Genomic DNA, 27,196 nt, shown 5'->3' with positions numbered 1-27,196 from the left:
AATTGACATGCTATGGCTCGCAAACCCGTACCGCAGGTGATTTTACACAGCGTAAAAAAAAAGGACAGTGGCCATGAGATTTCTATTAATCCCATCCACTGTGCTTGTACTGTACAATGCAGCATTTTGGACACTGTAAAATTACGTTGCCTACAGAATGCTAGCATTACTGATCGTGGGCATGCAGCCTAACAGCCACGAAACATGTGGCGCAGAGGCTCGATCATGGTGCTCGAGCACCCGCTCAATCGAGTATCGAGCTGTGGCTAGTACACTTGCTCATCACTATTGAACACATTACCTGTTTTCTCAGTAAATATATTTCTAAAGGTGCTATTGACATGAAATTCTCACCACATGTCGATAATCCAATCCACACAAGCAAAGAAATCAAATCACTGATGTCCATAAATTAAGTTATGTGTAATAATGAGAAACGACAAAAACGTATTGGACACACTTACCGAAATTTATTTAATACTTTGTACAAAAGCCTTTGTTGGTGATGATAACTTCAAGATGCCTCCTGTATGGAGAAACTAGTCACATGCATTGCTTAGGTGTGATTTAGGTCCATTCCTCCACACAAACCATCTTCACATCCTGAAGGTCCTGTGGGTACTTTATATGAACTCTGAGCTTTAGTTTCTTTCATAAATTTTCTATTGGATTCAGGTCAGGTGACTGGCTGGGCCATTCTAGCAGCTTTATTTTCTTTCTCTGGTACCAATTGAGAGTTTCCTTGGTTGTGTGTCTGGGATCATTGTCTTTCTGAAATGTCCACCCTTGTTTCATCTTCATCATCCTTGTAGATGACAGCAGAATTTTATCAAGACTGTCTCAGTACATTTGTCCATTCATCTTTCCTTCAATTATATGACGTTTACAAATGCCATATGTAGAAAAACAGCTCCACATCATGATGTTCCCACCTCCAAACTTCACGGTTGGTATGGTGCTTTTGGAGTGATATCCAGTGGCTTCTGGCCTCCACACATTGTGTGTATTATGGCATCCAAAGAGTTAAATTTTGGTCTCATCTGAGCAGACTATATTCTCAGTGTATGTCACAGGCTTGTCTAAATGTTGTTGAGCAAACTTTAAACGCGCTTGACCATGTTTTTGTTCAGCAATGGAGTCTTGCATGCATAGAGGCCATGGAGGTTGAGTGCATTGTTTAAACAGTAGTTTTGTTTGAAACAATTGTACCTGCTATGGTCTTTCTGTAACTCTCCACAGGTGGTCCTTTGCTCTTGGACAACACATCTGATAATTTTTTTCATTACTCTGTCTGAAAGCCTATAGGGAGCACCTGATCGTGTCCAGTTTATGGTGACATTATTTTCTTTCCACTTCCAGATTTAGGCCCCAACAGTGCTCACTGAAACCTTCAGTACTTTAGAAATTCTTCTGTAACCAATGCCAACAGTATGTTTTGCAAAAATAAAGTTGCAAAGGTCTTGAGACGTTCACTGGTTTTACCTACCATGAGATGTTTCTTGTGTGGCACCTTGGTAGTGAGACCCCTTTTTATAGGCCATCAGTTTAACCAGCCGATATTTTCATTAAGTGGCAGGATTGCTTTCTAATTACTGATAGATTTCAGCTGATGTCAGGACTTTCCAAGTATGGCCCGGACTGCATCCCCCCATAGGGGGCTTAAGGGGAGGGCCGCATGACTCAGGAGGTCTGCTAGGCCGTAATTTGGGGTGGTAAGGGGTTAATGTAAGGAATAGAGTTTTGGGCGCGAATTTGTAGGGGAGGAGTATAGGGGCAGGGGGATAGTACGGGGTTATCTGATTGGCTAGTGGGAGGTATCTCTGTGGGGGGTATATAAGGTGAGGGGTGGTGGGGGTAGTCTATTCGGGACAAGTTTAACGTACCTGAATCTACATCGGGTCCTGAGGAATGGAGGCTCTTTTCCAGGAGATCCGTTCCTTGGCTGAGAGCAGGGGACAGCTGTGGCTCCAGGATCAGCTGCAGCGATGGAACACTGAAGGGACGGCCGGAGGGGTGGCTGCACCCGCAGAACCTCAGAGAGGTGCAAGGAGGTCCAGGCCGCTGGAGAGACTCAGCCCGGAAGGGACTCCCCGGACCAGGCGCCGGTTGCAAAGCCCCTCCAGGGACCCCTCCGGATCACAGGCACAACCCCAGCCCCCATCTGCCGCACGCTGCTCTGGAAGAATCTCTCAGCGTCAGCATCATCCAGAGGCCGGGGTGAGTGACATTGTTGGCTCCACCCCCCCTGTGAGGTCATCCAGGTCATGTGGCACCACTATCCAGGAAGTGCGGGCTGCTCAGGAGAGCAGGGCCTCTGCTACTGAAGGAGGGAGAGATACATTATATGAACGGCCGGGGCATCCACTTCGGGCCCAGCGAGCAGCCAGGGGAAGGAGAGCTGAGCCTGAAGGATGCCGGACCCAGGGAGCAGAAGGAGGCAGGAAGGTGAATAGGTCAGCCGGAGCTATTTCAGGTGAGCGGCAGGCACAGCCGTGCCGGGCCCATGCAGCGGGGAAAGCAAAGGAGTACTGGTCAGTTGGAGCTGACCCAGAAGAACGGCAGGTGCAACCGCACCGGGACCAGGCGTCAGGATCAGCAGGACCCCGGCGGCGGAGATCGGGAAGACCAGTGCGGGGGGCCAGGAGACGACCCACCAAGGATGTCGGTAGCACCGAGGACCAGTGCGATGTCAATGGGAGAGGGCAGATTGCTGCTAGGGATGCGGGCTGCAGGCGTGCAGCTGAAGTCTCTCCTCCTCCCAGACAGCGCGCTATTGTGGATAGGAGGTCCAGGTCTAGCGGTGGGTTGACTCCGTCGGGTTTACCTGGCGATGTCCCCGAGCCTGACTCTGCCTCTGAAGAAGAGGGCCAGATTTCATCTGGCAGTGAAGAGAGTGGGGACGATCGCCGCAGAGGACACGAAACGGCTGTTCCGAGGCTTCCTCGTAGTCGGCCTGGTAAGTCACATGGTTTAAATGCGCCTCGGGGGAATGCGGATGATGTAGATCAGAGGGAGCGGTATTTTCAGAGGGGCTTGGCGGCTGATAGGGCGACGGGTAGTGAACGGGTGAGCGATGTTGTGTATCGGAATTTCTTAGCATGGTGCGGGGTTTTTTGTCACCTGCGGCAGGTCCTAGCGGAGTTTGGCAGGGTGGTGCTGGAGGTTCAGGGGCAGTTGCGGAGACCCCGGCAGTTGTGAGTGGAGGGATTCCCGCACCAGTTGCAGCTAATGAGACGGTTGCGGCACCAGCGGCTGCGGCGACTCCAGTGGATACAGTGCGGTTGGATGACAGAGCGAGGGGCGAGGTTTATGTGTGCTTTGATGGCCCCTTGGGAGCTCATTTAAAGCAGGAGGTGCGAGAGAAAATATGGAAGGATGAGCACGTGGAAATTTTTTCTTTGTTACCGTTGGAGAAGTTTAATTTGGACAGGGTAAAGCCAGATGAGAGTAAGAAGGATGAGGAGGAGTGCAGGCGTTATCGTCTGATTCCTCGCACTTTTCAAAATTGGCTGCAGGCGTTTACCACACTAGCGAATGTCATTTGGGAGAAAGCTCCGGAGAACTGTTCTGCATTATTTTGTTATTTAGATTCAATTAGTGAAGCATACCGTGTTTATGGCGGGGCGACCTGGCTGAGGTATGATGAACAGTTTAGGCAAAGAAAGGCAGTCCGTCCGAGTTTACGGTGGAACCACAAGGAGATTAGTTTGTGGTTGCGATTGATGGCAGTACCAAAGTCGGCCTCGCAGTCCTTTCCTGGGAGTAGTGGGTGTTCTGCCAATTCGGCGGCATCCTCGCCAGGCTCCAGGAAGGGGCTGTGCTGGCAGTTTAACGAGCGGGAATGCCGTTTTGGCACAGACTAAGTTTAAGCACGAATGTTCAGGCTGCGGAGGGTCTCACAGCCATTCCAAGTGCTTTAAGAAAGGAAAGAAAAAAATCAAGCGACTCTTTTTCAAAAAGGGAGGACACCAGTGAGAATAAATCGGATGCTTCCGTTTCTAAGTAGGTATCCGGATAAGGAAGCAGCGGTGTTGTTGAGGGATGGTTTTAATTTTGGCTACAGGATTCCGTCGGCAGTTGTGCCACGTACGGTGCGGCCTAAGAATTTGATTTCGGCTCAGATGCATGCGGCAGTTGTTAAGGAAAAATTGGATAAGGAAATTAAGTTAGGTCGCATGGCTGGTCCTTTTTTGGAACCTCCGTTGTCGTGTTTATGTGTTTCTCCTCTGGGCGTTGTGCCCAAAAAGGAGCCTAACAAGTTTCAGTTAATCCATCACTTGTCGTATCCTCATGGTAGTTCAGTTAATGATGGTATTGATCCAGATTTGGCATCTGTATCGTATGTTTCTTTTGACAAGGCCGTGGACTGGGTGCGGAGGCTGGGAAAAGGATCTCTCATGGCAAAAACGGACATTGAGTCCGCTTTTCGTCTGCTTCCTGTGCACCCAGACAGTTTTCATTTACTTGGTTGTTTTTGGGACGGTCATATTACGTGGATTGTTGTCTACCGATGGGATGTTCGATCTCGTGTTCCTACTTTGAAAAGTTTAGTTGTTTTATTGAATGGGTAGTTAGGGAGGAATCCGGCTTGGACTCCGCATTGCACTATTTAGATGACTTTTTGTGTATTGGGCCAGCTGGGTCCTCAGTTTGTTCTTTGCTGCTTAGGACGGTTGAACAGGTAGCATCTCGCTTTGGCATTCCGTTGGCCCCGGAGAAAACGGAGGGCCCCTCCACGGTTTTGAAGTTTTTGGGCATTGAATTGGATTCCGTCAGGATGGAATGCCGCTTGCCAGAGGACAAGTTGTAAGATCTGAAGTCTTGTGTCCAAGAGGCTTTGCGGGCAAAGAAATTGAGAGAGGTCTCAGCGGGACATTTCTGGATGGGCAACAGTCAGCTGGGTCCCCCTGGGCCGGATGCGGTGCGGCTAGGGGTGGCATGGTGGAGCTGTCTGCAGTTTTTCAAAATGTATGGGCAACAGTCAGCTGGGTCCCCCTGGGCCGGTTGTGGTGCGGCTGGGGGTGGCATGATGGAGCTGTTTGTTGCAGTTTTTCTCCAGAAATGGTGGAGCCTTCAATTCCCCTCCTCCTTTTTCAGAGTTAATTTAAGGTTAATTAATGTTATTTATGTTTATATGCTGTTATATAATAAATGAGGCTGCTGTGGCCATTATATCCAATGTCACAGTGTGGTGGTATTTATTTATAGTAAGTGGGGGGGTTTCAGTGGGCTGCGTATAGTAGGCCGTATAGTCATACATTCCGAAGTCATGGCTTTTTGCATCTCTCTTTCTTCATGTGTTCAACACTTTTACCCTGTGTCATTTCTCATTATTACATATCACTTAATTCATAGACATCTATGATTTAATTTCATTGCCTGTGTGGATTGGATGGGTTGTTACTGACATCTGGTGAGAATTTCGTGTCAATATCACCTTTAGAAATATACTTAGTTAGAAAATTGGTGACGTGTTCAATACTTATTTGACTCACTGTATATGGAAGACGGACCTTAAACCGGTAAACCTAGCTCTATTATGCAAGGGATTTTTGCAGGGATGAGCGGAACACTTTTAGAAATATATTATTAAATTATTCAGCACCTAAATAACGTTAAAATGTGCAGATTTACTTTTTTTTTTTTTTATTCAAGTTCCCCAAAATATTTCTATTGATAAAGAACTATAAAATTGTGTTGTTGCTCTATTCACATAAACTAACTGAAAGCAGAGGTGTATTAATCATCATTATGTCCTTACTTTGTATGATTTCAGTATAATAAACTAGTTCTGCACAGCATGGACTAAACAATGAAGGGTTACAACTGATTCTTACTTTACAGCTTTCAGCTAATGAACAAAGGGGCAGATTTACTATTTAAAGGGGTTGTCTGCTACTTTTTATCAGTTTACGGGCTCTTGCAGATGAGCGCATAAATGGGACGTGTGCTGTCGGATTTGTGATCGGATAGCACATGGATAGCACACTGACCCATGTTATTCAATTGAGCTGTTCAGACGAATGATTTCTCTCTCAGTCCGACTGTCCGTAAGAATCTCTCACAGCGTGCACAAGTTTTTTGCCTATAATGGATAAGACTCACCCATTTCAGTCTATTTGTGCGTAAAAAAATCGCATACATGTCGCATCCAGTTTTTATAGATACATTTCTATTACTAACCTAGGAAAGTGTACTTGATCATATACATTTTTTAAAGTTGATGTATGAAATGGAGAGCACACATAAAATAGATGGCACATGGATGAAAATCCGATGAAAATTAGTTGAAAATCATCCAAGTTTTCTGGATGAAACTCGGATGATTTTTCATATGCCCGTCTGCAGCCCATGGTGGTCCTAAATGAAAAAAAAAACATTCACCAACCGGACCATCGCAACTCCTCGGTGCTGGTACTAATTTAAGTGGAGCCACCTTTTTAAACCACCACAACTCCTCGGTGCTGGTACTAATTTAAGTGGAGCCACCTTTTTAAACCACCACAACTCCTCGGTGCTGGTACTAATTTAAGTGGAGACACCTTTTTAAACTTTGGCTTTAATGTTTAATATAGGAAAACTTAAAAGTCCAAGAAGAGATATAGATCGTGGATTAACAACCAGGAGAAATCTTTATGAGAATATTCATTGTACCTGATGCCAGCATGTCATTTATGAGCACAAGGAATCTTTCATCAGGAATCTGCGCATCTGTGTGGAGGAAAACTGTCCCGATATTCTTTACCCCAACTTTAAAGTATAATGTGGCAATGTCACTCTGCAGAAAAAGAACAATAGTCAGGATTATTTGTAAAAAATATGAGCAAACTTTGTCATAGAGCTATCAGTCTAGAGACCCAGGATGTCTTAAGAGAATTTCTTATCATTTCAGTCTCACAATTGTTTCTTGAATTTTCATTTCTTATTAGGAGAAGTCAGTGTAGATTTTACACAAGATTCAGTTTGACTTTTGATGTGCAACATCATGCTCCACAAAAATTGTATTAAAATAAAAAACAAAAGGCACAACGTAAAAATAATCAGTCTCCAGGTTTATGCTTTCCAATCTGATTGCACAGAGATCCTGATTCCAGCAATGTATCACCTACCAGGCTGTATTAACTGCTGCAGCTCTGCTAGTCCTCTCAATGATGAGTTCTGTATAGCCCAACCCACAGCATTGATTGACAGTTTTCTGCCCACATTATGTATAGGAAGAAAAATGCCAATCACTGATGGGACTGGAGCTCATGAATATCAAAGACAACATACTCAATGGTCATCACTTAAAGGGGAATACCCAGGGGACTTGATCAAAAACTGGCCCCTGTTGACATAAGAAAGTGGTTTTGCAAAGTGAAGTTTGATATTGATTAACTTTTCTTAAGATAGGAGGATATCAATACCAGATCAATATGGGTCTGATGCCCTGCATTTCCCACCACTGGCTAATTAAAGGGGCCTTTGGATTTTTGACAAGTCCTGTAGCCTCTTCTGCAACCAAATGAACTCTTAGACTGGTAAAAGATGAAAGATAGCTTTGCTATTTCAAAATAGTCCCTGATTTTTGCAGAACATTCTCGGAAGTTGAACTGCAAAATAGATATGAAGAGGGCATAATAGGTGTTCTTACTAGTACTGGGCTGGTTGGTAAAGTCAGAAGCACACTTAAAGGGGTTGTCTGGTCAAAAGTGATAAGTCTGCAGTCACTCTGTGTGACTGCAGACTTATGAATCCCCCCAGTGCATGCACTGCGCTGCCGGGATTCACCGGTTTCAGACCCGGGACTGGAGGGCATGTATGAGGTATACATACCCCAGGCCAGTCAGCGCCGCCTTGCTCCATACACTCGCTCAATACAAGTGTATGGAGAGCGAGGCTGCACCCACTGGCCGGGAGTATGTATAACTCATACACACCCTCCGTTACCGAGTCTGAAGCCGGCGAATCCCTGCAGACTTATCAATTTTGACTGGACACCCCCTTTAAGTTAAAGAGGACCTGTCATTTGCTCAAGAAAAAGAGTTAAATAGTTTGTATAATTCCATGAGCTCCCCTGATTATACCACTCTTTGTTCTTTTGAGCTGCGTTACTCCAATGCAGAGATATTCACATTTGTTTCTTCTGGAGCACACTATGTGAAATCTCTGCTTGTAGTGCAATTGGTTGGAGTCTTCTCTAGTGGCGTTTACTTTCACCCCTCCTTCCCCGACACTGCTAATCACAGCTCTTCAGTGTCTGAAACTGACAGACTTCTAGATTAGCAGCCGAGCTTTGGTTGGCAGTGTATGGGAGGAAGGAGTGACAGCGTACACCCCCAGTGAAGACTCTGAAGAAATGTCCAGTTGCACTACAAGCAGAGATTTCACATAGTGCGCTCCAGAAGATACAAATGTGAATATCTCTGCAATGGATAGACTCAGTGCAAAATGGAAAAAAGCGACAGAATCGGGAGCTCATGGATTTTTGCAAGGTATTTATCTCAAATTTTTTAAGCAAGTGACAGATCCTCTTTAAGAAACTGTAAAGCAAGTCACAATACTTCATGCCCTTTGTTCTTTGCAAAAATTTTTAGGCCAGACTTGTGGCACAATCACCCCTATTGTCGATAGTTTTCATATAAGCAACATTCAGTGTTGCAGAGAAGCAAAACATTGTCAACCAGGACTAATTATTGTCTAGTAAAGAAGTTACTGATTCATTCGGTAAGTTGGTTACCATGGCAACTACAGTATCCCCTCCGTCAGCTAGCGCAGACCTTTGCGCAATTAAGGATGAGTTAAGAAATTGGTTTATTTGTTTTGTATAATTGTGGCAGCGCTTCTTCCACATTGACCTGCAAGTTGTTTTGAAAAAAAAAACAACAATATTTGCAAATGGATAATTAAGCAAAGAATTAGTTTGACGTATTGTTTACTCAGGAGAAATCTAATCGCCACCATTTTAATTGCACTGAAGTGCTGAAAATTGCATTGTTTATCTAGCAGATAATGAGGAGAAAGCTTGTTCACCTGTTTGGTACTGGCGAAGCCTTTCATGGTACTGTTTACTGGTCCAAAAGATGGTGGTAATTGCATGTCAAGTGAAAAATTAATTATGAAGAAAGCATCTAACCCTGCAAAAAACAGGAACTGCAAAACGCTTAGCCTGGGTGTTATATGGCTGGTTCAGTGACATGTTTAGCAATGCTCCTCTGTCAGGCAACATGGCAAACGCAGGCGAAGGGAACAACCAGTGGCATACATAGCAAAACTTAAAATGGCCACCCTTTATGGTGCTAGGCTTTTCCACTCAGGACTGAAAGTCTCAAAGTCTGTTTTGTCCCTCACAACCTAGCTGAGACCCCCGGGGCAATTTTTCATCATCTTGTTCACTCATTCTAAGGGCACGTACAGACGACCGTTTTCCCTCCATCTGAGAAAAACGGTGCGGCTATACTGATCAGAGTGGCATCAGTTTTTCTTGGAGGTTGAGTGAAAAATAAAAGTTTCTCCACCTTCTACATTCTGCCAGTCCAGGAAATTCGAACCTCACTCGGAAGTCATCCGAGTAAGGACCAATGCTTTTCACGGACCCAAAGACATGCATTGACGATTTTGATCTGACACTCGTATCAAAATCAGACATGTCTTCGATTATTTCCTCGGACCGAAAAAAAAATCAGACATGTGCATATCCCCATAGAATATCATGAGTACGAGCGTTATCCATGAGACACTAAGATGGCACTCGTCCAAGAAAATCGGTGACGCGCATGAGTCCTAAAGCAGGTTCTCTGGACAGAGGAGTCTTGCACAGATTCTCCTACCAAGCTGTAAAGTAGACAAGATCAACCGGGCTTGAGCCTGCTCTCTCGAAGAGCACCAAATGCAGCTGCATTGTTTGCCTCTACGGTATGGTAGCCTTGGTATCTTTCTCTATCTTACTGTTCCCAGTCTGGGAGTGCAAGATCCCTTCAGTGTGATGCCAAATACTGGAGATCAAGCACCAGTTTCGACACGTTGCTTGATTTCCAACTAACTGCTGACATCATCCTAGCCTACTCTGTGATTTTATGTGCCTAAAATAGACCGATAGCAGCAACAAGGGATTGGAGTTCAGAATATGAGGTATTCCACCAACCACTTTTTTAAATTACTTGTTGCTGCTATTGGACTATTATATTTTAACCCAAATGAATAACATTTTTTTGACTCTCGGATATGTTAGTTTTTTATATGCATCTTTGTAGACTATTATCATGACTCATATGGTGTGAATCAACCAATGTGGTAAATTATTGCAACCTATGGGTCAATCAACTAGGGGCCATTACAAACATATATGGTTTTAGTGAAGCACAAGTAGATAGTATTTTTTATGCACTTTACAACACAGACAAATAGTGTTTTTTTGTCTTTATTTTGCTGCTAATTAAAACCAACGGATACTAGCGCTGTTGAGACTTTTCTATAGACTATATTTAAAAATTATGCCATTTGGCTACTAGTGAACTTTAATATTTTTATTGTAGTGATCAAAGATTTTTAAAAGGAATACGTCTCTCCAGCTGTCTCATTATTATCATAGGCATGATTACGATGAAAGTCAACACCTCAATTTGTGGGAAATACTGCACCATTCACAATAGGTTATGATACCTCTCATCTCCTTCCCCACTTATCACTATTACCTTGACCTGATTAGAGCATGCTCAATTTATACTTCTCTACAAAAAAAATCGGGTCTAAGTCAGTCTGTGGCTGCAAATGTCCAAGCTTGCCTTATCTTATCCTGATGAAGAAGTTAGGCAAAAACTTCAAAACGCCTTGATGATTTTAACTTATAACAGACAATGAACTAATAAAAAGTGATTCAAAAAACCCTCTTTGGAACCAGATGGTATGTTTCTTCCACGTGGACAGCCGGCCACGCAGTGAAAACCGGTCTCTCTTCCTTTATTATTTTCGGATCCCAGTGATCGACTGTTCTGCAGCAGCTGTTATATACTTACATTTAGTTGCAGGTTGCAACTTGTCAAGGTGAGTGCAAATTCAATACCTTGAATTGTTTCTAACCAGTTAAAGCCCTATGTTGCGCTCATTATTTTTCCAGCAATTTTATTCTGCATATGAAGAATAGGAAGTATAAACTTAATTTTACACCTAGGGGCCAATGTGAAAACTGAAAGTTTTTTAATTATTTTTCAATATAGTAATATGAAAACATTCCAATACATTTAACATAAAAACCTGCTTTAATGAGGACCTTTCACCAAATTTTTCATATATCAGTGGCCGCATCAGTGAAATAAAAAAATGTAAATTTTTTTTTTTTATTTCACCTCTCCATTGCAAAGATATTAGCAATAAAAGTATTTGGCACCTAATAAGATAACTTTTGTTCAGTACAAGTGGGTGTTAGATAATTTTTGCTGGGGGTGTGTACTTCTTCTCTCTGTATGATGCTGACCAATCGTTAGCAGGCAGCAAAACAGCATAAAAAAAATAAGCCCCCCACAGTAGCTTTAAGCCCCCATCACACTAAGCGAGATCACTAGCGAGATCGCTGCTAAGTCACAAGTTTTGTGACGCAACAGCGACCTCAGTAGCGATCTCGCTACGTTTGACACTTAGCAGCGACCAGGCCCCCCGCTGTGAGATCGCTGGTCGTGTCTGAATGGTCTGGACATTTCTTTGATCGTTGAAGCCCCGCTGGGTAGCATGCATCGGTGTGCTTGACACCTTACCAACGACCTTGTTGACGACTCAGACACAGAAACACATAGGCGTGCATCGTTATACAGATCGCTACGGGTCGCCGCATCGTTGCTGCATTGTTGGGAAGATCTGACTGTTTGACATCTCACCAGCGACCACATAGCGACGCAGCAACGATCCCTGACAGGTCGTGTCGTTGTCGGGATTGCTGTAGCGTCGCTTAGTGTGACGGGGCCTTATGTTTCTCAGTATGTGAGATGTAAGGATACAGCTCCTATCTCTTTGTTTTCTGGCCTAACCTAATGCATAATTAGAAAGTACTGAGAGATTAAAAAAGTTTTATTCCTCTCTGCAACCACTATTACATCGTGAGTCCTGTTCAATATGAAAACATTTGTGAAAGGTTCTCTTTAAACAATAGGTAATTTTCAAATGACACATTCCCTTTAACAGGCCATTTCACATTATTTGACCAAGAGACGATAAATGTATAGAAAACCAATAATTTATTTATTATCCACTACGACAATTGAATAGTCTGATAAAATCTTACCCGGAGATCATTAATGCTATAGCCCTTACGAAGAGTTAATTGAAAAACTTCAAGTGAACTGAGGAAGGCCGCCAAGCGACATAAGCTTTGCTTTCCACTACCTCCAACTCCAATCAGTAATGCATTTCCGTATGGGAACTCCAAAATTCGACTTATTCGGCATCTAGTATTGAAATCACAGAGCAATGGTTAAATATTGAGCACATTTCTCAGAGGGATGTACATTGTTTTATATAGCATTTATTAAATGGGTCATCCAGCTACAAAAAATGATTTGTAACTATGTATAAAATAGTAAGATATATAACTTTAGTAATATACTTTAAAGAGATTTTCCAGGCTTTGGGCTCAAGTTTGCAGTCACATAGAGTATTCGATTTCCAAATTTCCGGCCACATTCTGACTAGACGTGTCCAGCCTCACTCAGTTCACTTGTATTGAGTGTAGCTGTGCAAGTCTAGACGGCATGTGTATGCAAATCAAATACTTGAGGTCACATGACCTCGCCCGGCATCGGATTCACAGGTCTGCCGTTACATAGTATGACTGTAGACTTGTACCCAAAGCCTGAATAATCCCTTTAATTAATAAGGGTGTCCAAATCTAAGGATATCCACACCAGTGTAGGATCTCAGCAGTACCACCTCCGTTTTGACCTTAACACAGGAGAAAATTTCCCTTCTCATCAAATGACCAGTGCTATGTGTGAAGGGGACTGGTTAATTGCTAATTGTAATAGCTAAGCCAGGCCCATTCTCTAATTCCTTGATAAGGGGGCTGGCCTGGCTAACTAAATAAGGAGTCAGCCTGCCCCCTTTACACAAAGAACTGATGACAAGCCAACATAGGAAACTTTCTCGTGTGTCTAGTGACGCGCCCCCTGGGCCGTGGGGCACTCGGTGCCGGGAGGGTCGTCGCTTGGGGAGATGTCACAGTGGTGGTGACCCGGTCCGTGACCCAGGGCGGTCAATCAAAAGGGGAATATTTACAGGGGAATTAATAAAGTTTTTATATAGAGTTCGTGACGCCACCTGTGGTATGCGGCTAAAGGGAGCCGCCGCTGCGGAGCAGGTCCTCTGGAGCTGATGTTAGTGCAGCAAAGCTGGTGTGGCTCTCCACAGGTAGAGCTTAGCTCCAGGGCAGTGTAGATGTTGTAGATGTTATAGGTGATGCTGGGCATTGTAGTGCAGGGGTGATGGCGCAGATAATAATTACAGAGACAGTGGTGTGCAGTCTTCCAAGTTTACTCATAGTTCTTAAGTCCTTCAGGTTGCACTGTACAGGTACAGCCTCCCACGTCGCGCTGCGTTCACCAAGCAGGGGCTCAGTAATCCCTCAGATAATTCAGGAGCACTTAACGGGACCCCTTTCTGTGTGCCTTTCTCAGTCATCTTCCTGCGCTGGCTCTCACCCTCCTGCCCTGCGCCTCGCAATCAGTGTCCCAATCCGGTAGCCTCGAGTCTTGTCGGGCGACCTGCAGTCCCCTGGACCCTCTGTGGCCAACTTCTCGGCGATATAATTGTGGATGTGGCCACTGCACCTTGCAAGTACAGCAGCCTTCGGTTTCTAGCTGAGACTGGTAGTTCTCCACTAGTTAAGGGGCCGGTCCCCTCTGCGGCTTGATCCCTCCACCTCCTGGCAGATTCGGCGTACGGGTGGCCTCCAGCACTTCCCGTACCCCTAGGATCCCTTCTTTCCTTCTGGAGCCTTCCTCCCGCTCCTCTCTCTCTCTCTTCAGACTTGGGCCTCACTGGCTAGGCCCGCCTCTGGAGCAGAGCTCCTGCAGAGCCTCTGCTCCCCTCACTTTCCTCCTCTGACTGACTTGTCTTTCTAAGATGGCTCCCCTTTTTATACAGCTTCCTTTCATGTGCTCCCCTAATCTGCTTCCTCCACCCACACCCACTACATGGTTCCCCCTCACTTGGTTCCCCTCCACTCCAGCCAGGGACCAGGGACTGTGCTCTCCCGTAGGAGCAATCTCGCCCTGCCCTCTGAAGTGTGGTGTAATGAATGCAGGTGTTAGGGTCCAGGGCAGTACTCCATCCTTACCTGAGAGTGAGATACCACACCTCTGGGTGAGATGCAGTACCTCTGTGGTGACTGAACTCGCAGGGGCACCACACTAGCACAAGCCAGAATTGGTGTAAATATCTTTAAAACAGGACCTCTCTTAATTAATGTATATGGTCTATATCGTTATTTCAGATACATGTGCAGATTTTTTGGGGAGGTGGACAACCCCTTTAGTGCCAGGTATATTTTGAACCTTGACAGGGCTGGCAGATGATACCATCCAATCTCCAAACTCTTGTCTTTGGTTTAAAGGACTGGTGGCATAAATCAAATTTGTATGGGCCATGAGCACTTCTGGTTCTACATGCCAGAAAAAAAGAGGTTGGCTTATGGGAATAATCATAGATTTTGGATCCTTAGGTAAGCATAAGGGAAATGAAATGGATTATTGTCTATCCTACTGTTATGGTAGTGTCCTTTGTAGTGATATTTTAATTATTGAGACCCAGCTTCAGAAAAGTGGTTACAAACTGAATAGAAAAGAACTTGCAAGCACGTTGTGCTCCTTCCCTAAGAGACCAGCCACCTCTGGTAGACAACAGAGGTGGCCGGTAACATAGGCAATAAGCAGGGCACTATAAAATAAGGAATCCCTCAATTCTTGAGAAAAGAGAAAATTTTAATAAAAGATAAATTGCCAAGTTGCTTGTTTTTACAAGCGCTTCACAATTTTACTCATTTAAGAAGGTGAGACAACTTTTTTTATTCCACTTAACCACCATTACAAGCCAGAAGTTAATTTTTATATAAGTTTTTTTGTGAATAAGTATTGAGCTAGAATTGTAAACTAAATGATCACAATTCAAGAAAAATCAATGACAGGGGTTATACTGTAAAATAGCTGAATGTATTCAGGGCATTCACAATCGATCATCCATGCCCTGGCTGTAAAAGTCTATGATGCATGTAGTTATTGGGTGCAATGATAATATGGTGTCAAGTTAGTTGAATCATTTTAGTGTAAGAATATATATAGATTTTTTTAGAATATTAATTAATTACCATTTACTAATACACCGGACCACAAAATATATTATACAGAGCCCTAGCGCTATGAAAATGATACAGCTGTCTTGGATTCAAGACTTGATCTTCAGTGACATTATCTGCCATTATTTTTTTTTCAGCTGCGTTCAACATGCAGATTAGTTACTATTATAATTTTATAGTTTAGGGGTCTTTAAGGACATAATGATTTTTTTTTTCTTCATTTTTTTTATATATTGTAAACAGAAATTTAACGGGGTAATTTATATACTTTTTTTACTTTTTACAATTTTTGTGTAATGCTAGTGGACTGCATTTGTGTTTGCTTAATTGCTTGCATAACACACTGCAACACTTCTTGTCTAAGGCCCTTGTTCACACGTTTAGCATTTGGTCAGTATTTTACATCAGTATTTGTAAGACAAAACCAGGAGTGGAAAAGTATAATAGAAATAAGTCACCACTTCGGTATTCTTTGCTTACTCCTGGTTTTGGCTTACAAATACTGACGTAAAATTCTAATCAAAAACTGAACGTGTGAACGTGGCCTAAGGCTAGTTTCACGCATCCATTTTTTTGTGGTCCAAGTATGGAGGCATATATGAAGCTGTCGAGCCTTGGTAATGAGACCGGCGGTCAGTCTGTGCATCGCAGTCCGTACTTAGACTGCAAAGCACAAATATGTGACCCCAGCCTAACGCCTACAGTAATCCTTAAAAGGGTTGCCCAGCCTTAGGCTACAAATCTGCAGTCACTCTATGTGACTTGCATACCTCTGGCCACACTCCAACTAGAAATGTCCGGCCTCACTCAATTCTTTTAGGAGGCTGTGTGGGACTTATGCTGCATACAGGAGGCTGTGTGGGGCTCATGCTGTATATAGGAGGCTGTGTGGGGCTCATGCTATATATAGGAGGCTGTGTGGGACTCATGCTGTATATAGGAGGCTGTGTGGGGGCTCATGCTGCATACAGGAGGCTGTGTGGGGCTCATGTTGTGTATAGGAGGCTGTGTGGGGCTCAATCTGTATATAGGGAGGCTGTGTGGGACTCATGCTGTATATAGGAGGCTGTGTGGGACTCATGCTGTATATAGGAGGCTGTGTGGGGCTCATGCTGTGTATAGGAGGCTGTGTGGGGCTCAGTCTGTATATAGGGAGGCTGTGTGGGACTCATGCTGTATATAGGGAGGCTGTGTGGGGCTCATGCTGAATATAAGGAGGCTGTGTGGGGCTCAGTCTGTATATAGGGAGGCTGTGTGGGGCTCAATCTGTATATAAGGAGTCTGTGTGGGGCTCATGCTGAATATAAGGAGGCTGTGTGGGGCTCTTGCTGTATATAAGGAGGCTGTGTGGGGCTCATGCTGTATATAAGGAGGCTGTGTGGGGCTCATGCTGTATATAAGGAGGCTGTGTGGGGCTCATGCTGTATATAAGGAGGCTGTGTGGGGCTCATGCTGTATATAAGGAGGCTGTGTGGGACTCATGCTGTATATAGGAGGCTGTGTGGGGGCTCATGCTGCATACAGGAGGCTGTGTGGGGCTCATGCTGTGTATAGGAGGCTGTGTGGGGCTCAATCTGTATATAGGGAGGCTGTGTGGGACTCATGCTGTGTATAAGAGGCTGTGTGGGGCTCAGTCTGTATATAGGGAGGCTGTGTGGGACTCATGCTGTATATAGGGAGGCTGGGTGGGGCTCAATCTGTATATAAGGAGGCTGTGTGGGGCTCATGCTGAATATAAGGAGGCTGTGTGGGGCTCATGCTGTATACAGGAGGCTGTGTGGGGCTCATGCTGTATATAAGGAGGCTGTGTGGGGCTCATGCTGTATATAAGGAGGCTGTGTGGGGCTCATGCTGTATATAAGGAGGCTGTGTGAGGCTCATGCTGTATAAAGGAGGCTGTGTGGGGCTCATGTTGTGTATAGGAGGCTGTGTGGGGCTCAATCTGTATATAGGGAGGCTGTGTGGGACTCATGCTGTATATAAGGAGGCTGTGTGGGGCTCATGCTGTATAAAGGAGGTTGTGTGGGACTCATGCAGTATATGGGGAGGCTGTGTGGTAGTTCATGCTGTATATGGGGAGGCTGTGTGAGGCTCATGCCGAATGTAGGAGGCAGTGTGGGGCTCATGCTGTATATTGGGAGGCTGTGTGGTGATTCATGCTGTATATGGGGAGGCTGTGTGGTGGTTCATGCTGTATTTGGGGAGGCTGTGTGGGGACTCATGCTGTATATGGGGAGGCTGTGTGAGGCTCATGCAGCATATAGGAGGCTGTGTGGTGGTTCATGCTGTATATGGGGAGGCTGTGTGGGGGCTCATGCTGTATATGGGGAGGCTGTGTGGGGGCTCATGCTGTATATGGGGAGGCTGTGTGGGGCTCATGCTGTATATGGGGAGGCTGTGTGACGGCTCATGCTGTATATGGGGAGGCTGTGTGGGGCTCATTCTGTATATGGGGAGGCTGTGTGAGGCTCATGCTGTATATTGAGGCTGTGTGGGGCTCATGCTGTATATAGGGAGGCTGTGTGGGGCTCATGCAGTATATAGGGAGGCTGTGTGGGGCTCATGCATGTTATAGGGAGGCTGTGTTGTGCTTATTCTGTATATAGGAGGCTGTGTGGGGGCTCATGCTGTATATAGGAAGCTGTGTGGGACTTATGCTGCATACAGGAGGCTGTATGGGGCTCATGCTGTATATAGGAGGCTGTGTGGGGCTCATGCTGTATATGGGGAGGCAGTGTGGTGGTTCATGCTGTATATGGGGAGGCTGTGTGGTGGTTCATGCTGTATATGGGGAGGCTGTGTGGTGGTTCATGCTGTATATGGGGAGGCTGTGTGGGGGCTCATTCTCTATGTGGGGAGGCTGTATGGGGCTCATGCTGTATATAGGGAGGCTGTGTGGGGTTCATGCATGTTATAGGGAGGCTGTGTTGGGCTCATTCGGTATATAGAAGGCTGTGGGGGGGCTCATGCTGTATATAGGAGGCTGTGTGGGACTTATGCTGCATACAGGAGGCTGTGTGGGGCTCATGCTGTATATAGGAGGCTGTGGGGGGGGCTCATTCTCTATATGAGGAGGCTGTATGGGGCTCATGCTGTATATAGGGAGGCTGTGTGGGGTTCATGCATGTTATAGGGAGGCTGTGTTGGGCTCATTCGGTATATAGGAGGCTGTGGGGGGCTCATGCTGCATATAAGAGGCTGTGTGGGACTTATGCTGCATACAGGAGGCTGTGTGTGGCTCATGCTGTATATAGGAGGCTGTGTGTGGCTCATGCTGTATATAGGAGGCTGTGTGGGGCTCATGCTGTATATAGGAGGCTGTGTGGGGCTCATGCTGTATATAGGAGGCTGTGTGGGGCTCAATCTGTATATAGGTAGGCTGTGTGGGGCTCATGCTGTATATAAGGAGGCTGTGTGGGGCTCATGCTGTAGATAGGAGGCTGTGTGGGGCTCATGCTGTATATAAGGAGGCTGTGTGGGGCTCAATCTGTATATAGGGAGGCTGTGTGGGGCCCATGCTGTATATGGGGAGGCTGTGTGGTGGTTCATGCTGTATATGGGGAGGCTGTGTGGTGGTTCATGCTGTATATGGGGAGGCTGTGTGGGGATTCATGCTGTATATGGGGAGGCTGTGTGAGGCTCATGCTGTATATGGAGGCTGTGTGGTGGTTCATGCTGTATATGGGGAGGCTGTGTGGGGCTCATGCAGTATATGGGGAGGCTGTGTGGGGGCTCATGCTGTATATAGGAGGCTGTGTGGGGCTCAATCTGTATATAGGGAGGCTGTGTGGGACTCATGCTGTATATAGGAGGCTGTGTGGGACTCATGCTGTATATAGGAGGCTGTGTGGGGCTCATGCTGTGTATAGGAGGCTGTGTGGGGCTCAGTCTGTATATAGGGAGGCTGTGTGGGACTCATGCTGTATATAGGGAGGCTGTGTGGGACTCATGCTGTATATAGGGAGGCTGGGTGGGGCTCAATCTGTATATAAGGAGGCTGTGTGGGGCTCATGCTGAATATAAGGAGGCTGTGTGGGGCTCATGCTGTATACAGGAGGCTGTGTGGGGCTCATGCTGTATATAAGGAGGCTGTGTGGGGCTCATGCTGTATATAAGGAGGCTGTGTGGGACTCATGCTGTATATAGGAGGCTGTGTGGGACTCATGCTGTATATAGGAGGCTGTGTGGGGCTCATGCTGTGTATAGGAGGCTGTGTGGGGCTCAGTCTGTATATAGGGAGGCTGTGTGGGACTCATGCTGTATATAGGGAGGCTGGGTGGGGCTCAATCTGTATATAAGGAGGCTGTGTGGGGCTCATGCTGAATATAAGGAGGCTGTGTGGGGCTCATGCTGTATACAGGAGGCTGTGTGGGGCTCATGCTGTATATAAGGAGGCTGTGTGGGGCTCATGCTGTATATAAGGAGGCTGTGTGGGGCTCATGCTGTATATAAGGAGGCTGTGTGGGGCTCATGCTGTATATAAGGAGGCTGTGTGGGGCTCATGCTGTATAAAGGAGGTTGTGTGGGACTCATGTTGTATATAGAAGACTGTGTGGGGGCTCATGCTGTATATAGGAGGCTGTGTGGGGCTCATGCAGTATATGGGGAGGCTGTGTGGTAGTTCATGCTGTATATGGGGAGGCTGTGTGACGCTCATGCCGTATGTAGGAGGCAGTGTGGGGCTCATGCTGTATATTGGGAGGCTGTGTGGTGATTCATGCTGTATATGGGGAGGCTGTGTGGTGGTTCATGCTGTATATGGGGAGGCTGTGTGGGGACTCATGCTGTATATGGGGAGGCTGTGTGAGGCTCATGCAGCATATAGGAGGCTGTGTGGTGGTTCATGCTGTATATGGGGAGGCTGTGTGGGGGCTCATGCTGTATATGGGGAGGCTGGGTGGGGGCTCATGCTGTAGATAGGGAGGCTGTGTGTGGCTCATGCTGTATATGGGGAGGCTGTGTGACGGCTCATGCTGTATATGGGGAGGCTGTGTGGGGCTCATTCTGTATATGAGGAGGCTGTATGGGGGTCATGCTGTATATAGGGAGGCTGTGTGGGGCTCATGCAGTATATAGGGAGGCTGTGTGGGGCTCATGCATGTTATAGGGAGGCTGTGTTGTGCTCATTCTGTATATAGGAGGCTGTGTGGGGGCTCATGCTGTATATAGGAAGCTGTGTGGGACTTATGCTGCATACAGGAGGCTGTATGGGGCTCATGCTGTATATAGGAGGCTGTGTGGGGCTCATGCTGTATATGGGGAGGCTGTGTGGTGGTTCATGCTGTATATGGGGAGGCTGTGTGGTGGTTCATGCTGTATATGGGGAGGCTGTGTGGGGGCTCATTCTCTATGTGGGGAGGCTGTATGGGGCTCATGCTGTATATAGGGAGGCTGTGTGGGGTTCATGCATGTTATAGGGAGGCTGTGTTGGGCTCATAAGGTATATAGGAGGCTGTGGGGGGCTCATGCTGCATATAAGAGGCTGTGTGGGACTTATGCTGCATACAGGAGGCTGTGTGGGGCTCATGCTGTATATAGGAGGCTGTGGGGGGGCTCATTCTCTATATGAGGAGGCTGTATGGGGCTCATGCTGTATATAGGGAGGCTGTGTGGGGTTCATGCATGTTATAGGGAGGCTGTGTTGGGCTCATTCGGTATATAGGAGGCTGTGGGGGGCTCATGCTGCATATAAGAGGCTGTGTGGGACTTATGCTGCATACAGGAGGCTGTGTGGGGCTCATGCTGTATATAGGAGGCTGTGTGGGGCTCAATCTGTATATAGGTAGGCTGTGTGGGGCTCATGCTGTATATAAGGAGGCTGTGTGGGGCTCATGCTGTAGATAGGAGGCTGTGTGGGGCTCATGCTGTATATAGGGAGGCTGTGTGGGGCCCATGCTGTATATGGGGAGGCTGTGTGGTGGTTCATGCTGTATATGGGGAGGCTGTGTGGTGGTTCATGCTGTATATGGGGGAGGCTGTGTGGGGATTCATGCTGTATATGGGGAGACTGTGTGAGGCTCATGCTGTATATTGAGGCTGTGTGGTGGTTCATGCTGTATATGGGGAGGCTGTGTGGGGCTCATGCAGTATATGGGGAGGCTGTGTGGGGGCTCATGCTGTATATAGGGAGGCTGTGTGGGACTCATGCTGTATATAGGAGGCTGTGTGGGACTCATGCTGTATATAGGAGGCTGTGTGGGGCTCATGATGTGTATAGGAGGCTGTGTGGGGCTCAGTCTGTATATAGGGAGGCTGTGTGGGGACTCATGCTGTATATGGGGAGGCTGTGTGAGGCTCATGCAGCATATAGGAGGCTGTGTGGTGGTTCATGCTGTATATGGGGAGGCTGTGTGGGGGCTCATGCTGTATATGGGGAGGCTGGGTGGGGGCTCATGCTGTAGATAGGGAGGCTGTGTGTGGCTCATGCTGTATATGGGGAGGCTGTGTGACGGCTCATGCTGTATATGGGGAGGCTGTGTGGGGCTCATTCTGTATATGAGGAGGCTGTATGGGGGTCATGCTGTATATAGGGAGGCTGTGTGGGGCTCATGCAGTATATAGGGAGGCTGTGTGGGGCTCATGCATGTTATAGGGAGGCTGTGTTGTGCTCATTCTGTATATAGGAGGCTGTGTGGGGGCTCATGCTGTATATAGGAAGCTGTGTGGGACTTATGCTGCATACAGGAGGCTGTATGGGGCTCATGCTGTATATAGGAGGCTGTGTGGGGCTCATGCTGTATATGGGGAGGCTGTGTGGTGGTTCATGCTGTATATGGGGAGGCTGTGTGGTGGTTCATGCTGTATATGGGGAGGCTGTGTGGGGGCTCATTCTCTATGTGGGGAGGCTGTATGGGGCTCATGCTGTATATAGGGAGGCTGTGTGGGGTTCATGCATGTTATAGGGAGGCTGTGTTGGGCTCATAAGGTATATAGGAGGCTGTGGGGGGCTCATGCTGCATATAAGAGGCTGTGTGGGACTTATGCTGCATACAGGAGGCTGTGTGGGGCTCATGCTGTATATAGGAGGCTGTGGGGGGGGCTCATTCTCTATATGAGGAGGCTGTATGGGGCTCATGCTGTATATAGGGAGGCTGTGTGGGGTTCATGCATGTTATAGGGAGGCTGTGTTGGGCTCATTCGGTATATAGGAGGCTGTGGGGGGCTCATGCTGCATATAAGAGGCTGTGTGGGACTTATGCTGCATACAGGAGGCTGTGTGGGGCTCATGCTGTATATAGGAGGCTGTGTGGGGCTCATGCTGTATATAGGAGGCTGTGTGGGGCTCATGCTGTATATAGGAGGCTGTGTGGGGCTCAATCTGTATATAGGTAGGCTGTGTGGGGCTCATGCTGTATATAAGGAGGCTGTGTGGGGCTCATGCTGTAGATAGGAGGCTGTGTGGGGCTCATGCTGTATATAGGGAGGCTGTGTGGGGCCCATGCTGTATATGGGGAGGCTGTGTGGTGGTTCATGCTGTATATGGGGAGGCTGTGTGGTGGTTCATGCTGTATATGGGGGAGGCTGTGTGGGGATTCATGCTGTATATGGGGAGACTGTGTGAGGCTCATGCTGTATATTGAGGCTGTGTGGTGGTTCATGCTGTATATGGGGAGGCTGTGTGGGGCTCATGCAGTATATGGGGAGGCTGTGTGGGGGCTCATGCTGTATATAGGGAGGCTGTGTGGGACTCATGCTGTATATAGGAGGCTGTGGGGGACTCATGCTGTATATAGGAGGCTGTGTGGGGCTCATGATGTGTATAGGAGGCTGTGTGGGGCTCAGTCTGTATATAGGGAGGCTGTGTGGGACTCATGCTGTATATAGGGAGGCTGGGTGGGGCTCAATCTGTATATAAGGAGGCTGTGTGGGGCTCATGCTGAATATAAGGAGGCTGTGTGGGGCTCATGCTGTATACAGGAGGCTGTGTGGGGCTCATGCTGTATATGGGGAGGCTGTGTGGGGCTCATGCTGTATATGGGGAGGCTGTGTGGGGCTCATGCAGTATATGGGGAGGCTGTGTGGGGGCTCATGCTGTAGATAGGGAGGCTGTGTGGTGGTTCATGCTGTATATGGGGAGGCTGTGTGGGGCTCATGCTGTATATGGGGAGGCTGTGTGGGGCTCATGCAGTATATGGGGAGGCTGTGTGGGGCTCATGCTGTATATGGGGAGGCTGTGTGGGGCTCATGCAGTATATGGGGAGGCTGTGTGGGGGCTCATGCTGTAGATAGGGAGGCTGTGTGGTGGTTCATGCTGTATATGGGGAGGCTGTGTGGGGCTCATTCTGTATATAGGAGGCTGTGTATGCTGTGTATGGCTCATGATGTATATAAGGAGGCTGTTTGGGGGCTCTTACTTTATATAAGGGGCTGTGTGGTAGCTCATACAATGTATAGAATGGGCTGTATTTGGGTTCAAACGGTATTTAGGAGGATGTCAGCATACTTACTTCTGCTCAGTGTTAAGTGTTGCAATTAATATAATTATTTATATAATAATTATCATTAATATATTGATATTAATATTGAGCAGAATTAATTTCAGCCTATTGGTTCGGCCCTCCATAACAGTCACAGTCTCTCATGTGGCCCCTTGGGAAAATTAATTGCCCACCCCTAGTTCCAGGCACCCAAGGGATTAAATGGTTGGGATTTGAGATATCATTTTAGACAAGTGAACTCCTGCTCTACGCAGCACAGGACACCTCTGGTTGAAAAGACACATGCATCAGAATACAGTCCCTTAGTTACCGTCATAAAAAGGTAGTGAATGTGTAGCGCCCCGAGGGTTCGGCCGCTACAGGGGTATTGCACCTCTGCCAGAGGTGTGATATTCCACTCCCAGGTAAGGATGGAGTGTGGACCAGGGCTCAGTTAGCTGCATACAGCACACTCACCCCATTTCCGAGGGACAGCTCAACTGTGCTCCCATTAGACAGTGATGCAGGCACGACAGAATCTGTCCCTGGCTGGAGTGGGGAGGGGGGAGGAATACCCGGTGATGTAGGAGCAGATAGGGGTTGGTTCCTGAGCATAGGTAGGAGCCCATTGGTTGCTGGTCACCTGGGCTCATGGCTAGAGGGAGGCATAAAAGGTGGGCACCATCTTAGGACAACAGACAGTCTGTTCAGTGAGAGGAGAAGACAGGGAGTAGAGGCTCTGTAGGAGCTCTACTCAGGAGTGGGCCTAGCGAGAGGCCGAGGAAGGGACTGGAGTGAAGAGAGAGAGGAGGTGAAGGGGAGCTGTGGTTCCTTCTCAGCCCAGCTCCACGAGAAAGGAGAAGAAGGAGGAACAGAAGAGAGGAGGAGGAACAGAAAAGGAGAATAAGAGACAGAGGAACAGAGGGGCTCAGGAACAAGAAGGTGGAAGGGACCCTAAGAACCCACGAGAATACCGGGTGAAGGGTCAGGCAGATTAAGGGTACCGGATCCCAAGTTGGTGGAGGAGAAACAACCCTCAGCCAAAGACTGGAGGCTGTGACCATTTATTGGTGCAGCACCTCATCAAACCTGCTAGGAAGGCACCATAAAGGACAGCGGGGAACGGGGCCCATGTTTAACCGCACAAGTCCGCGGCAGCTGGATAAAAGTGGGTCACTGGTGAGCCAGGCCTGAGAGAGGATTGAAGGGGGTCCTGGGCCATGCTCTTGAACTGTCTGGGAGTTGACCGAGCCCCTCATCTGGTGGACGCAGCACGGCTCGGGCAGTCACTGCTGACAGAAGTGACCCGGAACAAATGAACTGTGAGTAAAGACCCTGGACTGTAACTTGTTGTCTGTGTGCTCCTTTGCGCCTCCAGCACTATTGGTACTGGGACTCTCACCACCATCACTCCCACCATCCACTACACTGCCCTGGGGCCGCACTCTTCCCGTGGGGAGTCACTCCATCCCAGCTGCATACACCATCAGCCCCAGCGGTCTGCTTTGCAGCGGCGGTTCCTAATGACCGCGAATCCACGGGTGGCGTAGTCGGACATTATCAACAGCACATAACGGACTACCACTGGTCTGACCACCCTGAGCCACGGAACCGGGCGGCCACTACTACTACCCCCCAACGTCTCCCTATTGCACGGCTCCGAGTGCCCCACGGCCCAGGGGGCGAGTCAAATGCAATCTCACAATGTGGCCATAGTAACAACAATGGTTATGCACCCCAGGTCTAAAAGACAGCTTGGAAGAGGGATGACCAACATAGAAAGCTTAGAATAACTTTCCATTTCACAAGATACTCACATGTGTTGAATAGCTTCCTCAAACAGAACCAGATTCATTGCAGCGTGAATTTCATTATAGTGCTCTAGAGCATCCGACAGAATTCTTGTCAGCTTTTCCCAGTCGGATATTGGGAAATATCGTGGTTCTCCGACACCGTGAGCAAAATGGGAATAAACTAAAGGCTTATTGATAAACCTATGCTCATCCACACCCTGCAGGTAAATAATACGATGGCGTGAATTTGAGAGATTAGATAATACTTGTGTTTTCATGATCTACATGATTTGCAAATTCTAAAGAACCAAGGATGATGAGGACAACAAGGTTTAACAATAACCAACCAAATAACGACTAATGCAAACTAGAGACCTGAATTCAAAAATTAAAGAAATATACCTCAAAAAATCTTTTTGCAGTGTCAATGAGCACTTTTTTAAAATGCTCTATATCCTTCTCTTCCATGAGTTTATCGGAGTACACTCGGCATGATTCATGTAGCCACAAATGGACCAAATCACTGGAGAAACGGATGCACTCGGGTGATGCAAACAGCATTCCCTATGTAATAGAGTATAATAATACACAATTACTGATATTTACTTATGCATGACCAGTTAAGATGAGAGAATCGAATCACAGAACCCTGATCCAGCAGCCACATCAGTAGTCCATGGCTGCCAGACAGGAGCCTTCAGAACCTCCTCCTATCTACTGAAATCTCCAGTGCCTCCTTTGATTTGGAGGCCCAACGTGATGTCATAGTGTAAGCTTGACACACATGTGACATCACTCTGGGCCTATGTGGTGCCCCTGCGGGTCCAGTTGCCACAGAAGTACTGCATCTCAGACAGAGGTGTGGTAGCCCACTCTCAGGTAAGGAGGGAGCACTACCCGGGACCAACCACTCACATCCAACACACACCACTTCATAAGGGAAGGTCCAGATAGCTCCTAAGGGAGAGCACAGGCCTGGTCCCTGTTAGGAAGGTGGAACTAAATAGAGGAGGTGGGTGGAGGAAGTAGTTTAGGGGAGCACTGACAGAACAGTATAAAAGAAGGGTAGAAACATCTAGAAGGGTTGGTTGTTCAGAGGACCGTGAGGAGTAAGGTCCTGATGGCGAATGGGCTCAGTAAAAGGGGCCCAGGAGTAGAGTGAGGAGAGAACACCGGAGCAGTGAGAGGGGCTCCAGGGATAGAAGGGATCCTAGGGGCACGGCGAGTGCAGGATGCCACCCATGCACCCGAGTTCACGCTGACCGTGAAGGGATCAGGCCGCAGAGGGGGACCGGCCCCAGACTAGTGGAGGACTGCAAGACTCAGCTAGCAAACCAGAGGTTGCGGTCTCTTCAAGTGCCGTAGCCAAAATCCACAAACATTCGCTGAAAAGGTGGCCATATAGGACAAAAGGGGACAGACTGGACATCGCCGAACAAGGCCCGGGACACTGTGTGTGAGGCGCAGGGCAGAAGAGAGAGAGAGCCAGCACAGAGAGAGACGACCTGGGAAGGTACATAAGAAAGGGGTCCCGTTCAAGTGCACCTAAGTTATCTGAGAGTTGGCTCAATCACTTCCCCGGAGGACACAGGACGATGTGGGCGGTTATAATCCGGCAATTGTAACCTGGAGCATCTTGATAACTGTGAGTAAATACTTGAAGACTGCAC

At 47.3% G+C, this 27,196-nt stretch overlaps 1 protein-coding gene across 1 annotated transcript in view; it reads right to left on the bottom strand.

Moving 5' to 3' along the window:
- The window catches only part of LOC141161707 (dynein axonemal heavy chain 11-like), a 1,128,345-nt gene that overhangs the window by 893,133 nt on the left and 208,016 nt on the right, over nt 1–27,196 (bottom strand). The window contains exons 39-42 of the mRNA XM_073646926.1: nt 25,929–26,090; nt 25,551–25,744; nt 12,254–12,416; nt 6,655–6,778 (exon numbers count right to left, since the gene is read on the bottom strand). Of these exons, the coding sequence (XP_073503027.1) occupies nt 6,655–6,778; nt 12,254–12,416; nt 25,551–25,744; nt 25,929–26,090 (643 nt within the window). The remainder of the gene's footprint in view (nt 1–6,654; nt 6,779–12,253; nt 12,417–25,550; nt 25,745–25,928; nt 26,091–27,196) is intronic.

Source organism: Phyllobates terribilis, unplaced genomic scaffold, assembly GCF_046119375.1.
Source record: "Phyllobates terribilis strain yellow unplaced genomic scaffold, ASM4611937v1 Scaffold_9__5_contigs__length_417890890, whole genome shotgun sequence".
NCBI classification, from domain to species: domain Eukaryota; kingdom Metazoa; phylum Chordata; class Amphibia; order Anura; family Dendrobatidae; genus Phyllobates; species Phyllobates terribilis.
Note: the sequence above shows the minus strand (reverse complement) of the source record. Positions and strands in the feature narration are given on the sequence as shown.